Genomic DNA, 7,103 nt, shown 5'->3' on the forward strand with positions numbered 1-7,103 from the left:
GAAGCAGAGATGAAGCAAATAGAGGCCAAAATAAGGAAACAGAAGTGAAAGCACAGGCAAGGATAGCTAAAGCAAAGGTAACATTTGAAATATTGAAAGCTAAGCAGCTGGACACTCCAACTGCAACTAAGCACCCTGCTCCCAATAATGTTCCAATCATTGTTCAACATCCCAAGGAACTCCAGACCCAGAGAGTGGAAGAACACCAGAGACTATATCCTCCCATAAGGTCAGTGTATCACCGTGTGGTTATGGGGTTTGATTATGGCAAGGCAGATCTGTGTAACTGGGCTGATATTTCAACCCAGCCCCAAAGCATGTATGGATGCTACTCTTCTGTGTTGCCTGTAGCTAACAGTGGGGTTTGTGAAAGGGATGAGTGTGATTCTGAGCCGTTGTTTGTGGCTAGTCAGTCCTACTGGGACCAAGGTTAAAGTTGTTCTCAATGTTTTCCTGGGGGAGGTAGCTATGTATCTATGCAGGGGAGCTGTGTGTCTGTAAGTAAAGTTTCTGCATGTCTACCAGAAGCCTCAGAGGTGAGGCTGGAATCAGAAACAGGGCAGGGAGAGCCCAGTGATCAGGGAAGTGTGTCTCTGGAGTGGCTGGCCAGAGTGACGTTTTAGCTGAGGAAAAAGATAAAGTTCTGGAGAGTGATGAGTTGTTGGCTGGTGAAGTTTGTAAAATTGAACTTGCACACGCTAACAGTAATTTGTGTGAGGGTGCTCAGCGGGAGCAAACTCCGTGTGTGGAAACTGGCAGCTTGGTTTTTGGGAGGGGCAGTGTGTCAGTGAAAGAAACTGCCTCAGCAGCCAGGTGTGTGCTGGCGTGTGGCAGCAGTAGCAGTATGCCTGTGGGGGAAGGGTTTCTTCCCAGTTCTTTGTCTGCAGGAGGTGCTTATCAGCCTGGAATGGCTGAGGACAGTGCTGTGGGTTCATATTTATTTCTGGGGAGAGCTGAAGCCTAGAAAGGGGAGGACCCTAGGTTTGTATCTGCTGGGGAGAGTGGTATTGTAAATGGGGTAGGTCCAGTAAGTATTATGTCAGGATCCTAGGGATCATAGAAGTCTGGTGCTGGTGTTTTACCTGTTTCTGGTGCGCTGCTGGGAGGGAGGAAAGTGACTCTTTGTGATGAAGGTGCTACCGTAACCAGGATACCTGGGGAGCACCAGGGTGAGCTAATTTGTGGTTGCCTAACAACAGTGTGGAAACTTGTGACAGTCTAGAAAGCTACAAGAGGAAGGAAGATGTATCTGACATCTTATCAGAGGAGTCTGTTTGGTTGCATGAAAGGGGGCTGTGTGGAGATCTGCCTGTGCAGGGTGTAGGGGAAACTCAGGACGAGTTGATGGTGGCTCAGCAGGGCAATGCTACTGCAGGACGAGGGACAGGTGAGATTTTGCTTAAAGAAGTTCATAGGGAAGAGAATCCTTATGGTGATGTTGTCCAGCAGTTTGTTTCTCATGTTAGTTTCTCAAACTTTATTTTAAGTAAAATCAAATATTTATTTATGTCCAACACAAAAGGTTTCAGCGTTTTCTTTATTTATGGCAGGTGTGGAGATCCTTTCTTGTGTCAGGGGCCACTGACCTTCATTAAAAACAGTTGGGGACCTTACCAGTGAGAAGCAAAAGAACTTCCTCAAAAAACCCCAACCCTCAGTGATGTGGCCCCCAACTGAGACACCTCACTCATCTGGTGTTCCAGCCCCCCCGGAGCGAGGAGAAGTGAAGGGACAGAGAGGACCTAGGTTCAGGGCTTCTCATAGGCCATATTTACTTTTCTGGGGTCCAGGAGTTAGTGGATTTTATGGACACCCTTAGGCTCTGGGGAGGGGACATAAATGAGGGGTTCAGTATGCAGAACAAAGCTGCCAATGATTGGAATAGGGATGAGGTGCAGGATCTGGGAGAGAGGTGCGATACAGAAGAGGATGAGGGTACAAAGTCTGGGTGGGAGGTAGGGTGCAAAAGCAGGCTGGGAGTAGGGTGTCTGCCCAGGGGAAGTGAGCAGGAGCAAGGGAGGATGCAAGAAGCAACCGTGGATGCAGGAGCAGAGTGGGGGTAGGTGTCTGGCCAGTGTGTATGTTGCAAGAGCAAGAGAGGGTGTAACAGCAGGGTGGGGGTAGGGTCTCTGGCCAGGAGAGAGGGTGTAGGAGCAGAGTGGTGGTAGTGTGTCTGGCCAGGGGCATGAAGATGGGGGCAAGGAGTGCCTAGGGCTAAAGCTGGGAGTCAGAGTGGCTGAAGGTGTTCAGGGAGATGGGGGTGCAGGGAGCCCCTGGGAACAGGGCTGGGGTCAAGGTGGTGGAGGGGAATTTAGGGAATGGGAGGGGCAGAGGGCAGGGAGGCTAGGTGTGGCATGGCAGGGGTGAGTAGATAGGAGAACCCAGGGTGTCCAGCCCTGCCGGGGATGGGTACACGAGGTTCAGTCAATGGTGCCCTTGGTGGCTGAGTCACTGCTCAGCTCCTCCCCCAAGACCGAATCCCCATGGGTGCAAAGCAGTGTTCCTTCTAACATTTTCTATCCTTCGGCGGGTTGAATTTTCTTTTGTGCACCACCAATATTGAGGTAGTGTGTGACTATACACCACCAACACAAAGAAAACACACACACAATATCTAATATATAAAGGAGAATGTTTGTATGTTTGTGCTCTAATAACTTGGACACTATAAGACCTACTGCAACCAAACTTTGCATGGGTAACCTTTGCTCCAGGAGAAGGTTTTAAGGGACTGTGGAAGGGAAGAGATGAGAGACCGACACCTCTCACTGGGGCTTCACGGAGCTTGGCAGCACGGGTAGAAGCGACTTCCCCGCCATCTACTGGATGGTGCCCACTTATATACAGCATACTCAGGACATGGCCACCTGACAAAAAATGAAGGGAGAAATAAGGTATAAAACTATTACTATTATCCTTTCCCAACACGTCTGTAGGAAACACCTCCCTGCTTCCCACAATCCATATCGCAGAACTGTTTTTAGGGATGCATTCCGGGAGAACGAGCTGGTGGGGGAGTTAATGGAAGTGTAGGTCTGATTGTTATATTCATATGTCATATCAGAGGCAAAGAGCCTATGATGGGACCTGGGGTATCTACATGGATGCCCTTGACATCAGTAGGTCTTCCAGTGTGGGTCTTGTTGGGGTGGGGGAGGCTAAACTTTTCGAAAGCCCAAACAGTAGTTCAGAGTTAGGTATACAAAGAAGCAAGTTTATTTCCCAATGTACCATTTGCTTCTGTTTCTTCCAGATGGCTTTCAAGGGTTTCAAAATTTTTTTTTTAATTATGGTATTGGCCTGTGTTGGTTTGGTTTTTTTCACGCTGCATTTGACTGAAATCTCTATATTCTGCCAAAAGAGGGAAAAGGTCACAGAACTGACTTCTGCAACAGATACCAGAAACTTTTTGCATTTGCCAGATATCGACTGCCATAGGACTCCTCCTTTCCTCATCCTCCTTGTGACCTCAGCACCTGGCCAGCTAAAAGCTAGGATGGCTATTCGTCAAACGTGGGGGAAACACAGACTAGTTGCTGGAAACCGCATTGTGACATATTTCCTTCTGGGAATAACCACAAAGCAAAGTGATCTAGTTGATGTTATTTTTGAAAGTCAGAAATACAGAGACATTATACAGAAGGATTTTATGGATTCATACTACAATCTGACTTTAAAGACAATGATGGGAATTGAATGGGTTCACATATTTTGTTCTCAATCCAGGTTTGTGATGAAAACGGACACAGATATGTTTGTCAATATCTTTTACCTAAGTGAACTTCTTTTAAGAAAAAACAGAAGCACCAGATTCTTCACAGGCTTTTTAATGATGAATGAGCGCCCAATACGAGACAGAGGCAGCAAATGGTATGTGAGCGAAGCTGAATATCCAGCAAGCACATATCCTCCATTTTGTTCAGGGACTGGTTATGTTCTCTCCACTGATGTTGTTAGTCAGATTTATAATATTTCAGAAAGTGTCCCTTTTATTAAACTGGAGGATGTTTTCATAGGACTGTGTCTCGCTAAACTAAAAATCAACCCAGAGGAACTTCATTCAGAGCAGACTTTCTTCTTACATAAGGTTGGATTCTCTTTTTGTCGCTTCAGGAAAATTGTGACATCACATCAGGTGGAACCTTATGAGCTGTTGATTTTCTGGGATGCATTGGAGAAATCAAAAGATGAAAAATGCCCAGATGTGTGAGATTTGCCTTTTTTTACATAGAGCTAAAAATGTGCATTATCATCACAATAAATTATAATATATACTGTGAAGTTTCTGTGTCCAGCTAAAAATGTTCCTATGTTCCCACTTCCACACTTTAAGGAAACATTATTAATTTTATCTATGATTTATCTCTTTAGATACTATTAATGGCTGTTGGGGAGGGGGCTGAGATATCAGAATTGCTTTGTGTGTGGGCGTTGGTTTCTTTGCATATCAAAAGTGGTAATCCTAGCCTTCAGACAAAGCACAACTGGAACTGAAGTAAAGCCGGGGACCTGTGTAGAACTGATGAATATTTGTTTTAGTAAGACTTTAATCTGCTAAAACTTTAATTTTTTTACTTAAAATGTGAAAATATCTTGCCCCTTTTCCAATTTGCACTTGTTTATTTTCAAACCTTGGCCTTTCTTGTAGAACACAAGCCAACAAAGCTGCTCTGACTTGGTACCAGCACTTTTGGTAATGTCAGCTGATGGGCTGGGAATGCTTCTGTATCATTTGATTCTCGCTGTCCTTTTCCCTGTTTCCCTAATATTAGAAGTTTACAGTTCAAAGGCCATTCCTTGACACACTATAATAAGGGTAGGCAGTGATGGCCGGCAATACAGGCGAACTAGGCGGTCACCTAAGTCGCCTAGATAAATGGCCATTGAGGGCTTTGGAGGCGGGGATGGCAATCACGCTCCGATCGCACGTTTCACCTAGGGCGCCAGTTGCCGGCAGCTCGTCTAGGGCCACTCCTGAGGGTAGGACGATGAGCTCTTGCAGTGAGCTCTGTGTGAGCAGAGTTATGCATCTACATGAAACCATGCTGAAGACCGTGGGGCTTTTACACAAGCACACAGCGTAGACAGGCCACATAAATTTCTTGCGCAAGAAAGCCCAATGGCTAAAATGGCCATTGGAGCTTTCTTGCGCAAGAGAGCATCTACACTGGCACGGATGCTTTTGCGCAAAAGATGTCTTTTGCGCAAAAGCATCTGTGCCAGTGTAGACGCTCTCTTGCGCAAATACTTTTAACGGAAAAGCTTTTCCGTTAAAAGTATTTGCGTGAAATCATGCCAGTCTAGATGCAGCCCACATTTCTCTTTATGCCGAGATATTCAAAGGGTCCGAAGAGAATGAAGCATCTCTACTCTAAATAATGATATTTGGGCCCTGACTCCACTAGTCTCTCTTGAGAACTCCAGTCTCAATTGTTATAATCATACATACTCAGGCCTGATATGTAAAAGCTGAATGAGTAAAAGGGCTATTTGTATATAGTGTATTTGATGTAACCAAATGTAATTGTTTTAAGTATTGGAGTTTATTCTCCCCTGGAATTTCCACATGAAATGTTTTTTAATGCTGATATAAAAATATGGCACTCTAGCTTATTTGCATAGAACAAACTAACAAAACTTCATGCTTGGTTATATTTTAATAAATGATTGTTATTATAGCTTTTGTGTGTGTGTAGTTATCTTTTACTTGAGAGTGCAACTCATGCTTTGAAATTCATTTTTCAAAAAGGAGGGTCTTCTTTTTAAACCAAGAGTCATATCTTTCCTACTCTAAAATGCCAGGGTAGAGGCTTTCTAATGCTGGAGTTGTCTGGTTTTTGTTTTGAGTCTCCCCCAGCATGCTATAAAAATGCCATGGCCCATCTGAACCACAGCAACTGGTATTCTACATATAAAAGCCACTGCTGGCATTAGGAGGTAGCGTACAGCACCATTACATGGGGTCCCTTGATGCAGGGCCCAGGAACGTAAGTTGCTTAGGTTGCAACTTCAGCCCTGGATGGCAGAGCTCAGGGTCTTGGGCTTCAGACTTATGCAGTGGGGTTTAGGCTTTTTTGCCCTGGCCTTCAGTGAGTCTAATATGGGCTCTGTTTGATGGACCCCGGAAACATGCTCATGGTCCTGGGTCCTGGACAATGGATGTAATAGTGTAGCCGATTAACTGATTAATCAATAAGCAAAAGCTTATAGGTTAATGCTATAGACTGCACTCATTTCCTGCTCCTGCCCCCTTGACAGTAAGTTTTTTAGCAGGATGGCCAGCAGCCTGGCTCAGTTGTGGCTCACACCGGGCCCAGGACCTATCCCTGCTGTGGCCAGGGCCGGCCTTTGGCCGATTCAAGCGATTCAGTCAAATTGGGCCCCGTTCCTAAGGGGGCTCTGCACCCCTGAACCCAGAAGTGCCGGCGAGTTAGTATTGAGAGCCGGGGGCCCTTCTCCACCAATATGTGGCGCTGGGTCTCTCCTCTGGCTCTGTCTGGAGCGGACCCCGGACACTCCCTGCCTGTCCCCCCACGTGTCCTCCCACTCCGTCCCCAGAGGGCCGAGGGCAGTGAGAAGGGCAGGGGTCAGGACAGCAGAGGAGGGTGAGGAATTGGAGGGCAGCAGGCACCTGGGGAGATGATGGAGCAAGGAGAGGAAACATGGTAGCAGAGAGAAAAAGTTAAGGTTTAAAAATATTTATCAATAACTTGGTAAGCTGCCCATGGCCAATTTGTTTGAGCCCCGCGGTGCAATTTGGGTTTATGTACTCAGTGTAATGATCTTCTGTTGATATGTGTTTTAGTAGTTAAATTCTTGGACTGTCATTGCTCATGAAAAGTGCTGTCACATTGGTAGAAATTGGGTAAATATTGCGTTTTATTAATATCAGCAGAACTGACTTAAATGGGACCTGTGTGTTGTATAGTCTTGCCTTAATCTTTGTATTCATGCCTGTCAGTGTGAAAGAAGATATTTGTATATATTTGCTTGCATATGCAACCACACTTAAGTTGAGGCCCTCGACATGTTCTGTAAGTGTCAGTGAGGTCCCTGGGGCTTCCAAAGTTGAGCTGCCCTAGCTCATCCCTGTCAGATGGCTG

General features: G+C 45.8%; 1 protein-coding gene across 1 annotated transcript; it reads left to right on the forward strand.

Moving 5' to 3' along the window:
- Window positions 1-3,274: 3,274 nt before the first annotated feature.
- On the forward strand, window positions 3,275-4,246 carry LOC102453779 (beta-1,3-galactosyltransferase 5-like). The gene has a single exon (XM_075920240.1). It carries the CDS (start codon window positions 3,290-3,292, stop codon window positions 4,208-4,210), a length of 921 nt encoding a protein of 306 aa, XP_075776355.1. The 5' UTR covers window positions 3,275-3,289; the 3' UTR covers window positions 4,211-4,246.
- The last annotated feature ends 2,857 nt before the right edge of the window (window positions 4,247-7,103 follow it).

The sequence above is a fragment of the Pelodiscus sinensis genome, chromosome 1, assembly GCF_049634645.1.
Source record: "Pelodiscus sinensis isolate JC-2024 chromosome 1, ASM4963464v1, whole genome shotgun sequence".
NCBI lineage: Eukaryota > Metazoa > Chordata > Testudines > Trionychidae > Pelodiscus > Pelodiscus sinensis.

Coding starts and splice junctions, on each gene's coding strand:
- LOC102453779 (XM_075920240.1), top strand. CDS start 3,290: ATGGTATTGGCCTGTGTTGGTTTGGTTTTTTTCACGCTGCATTTGACT.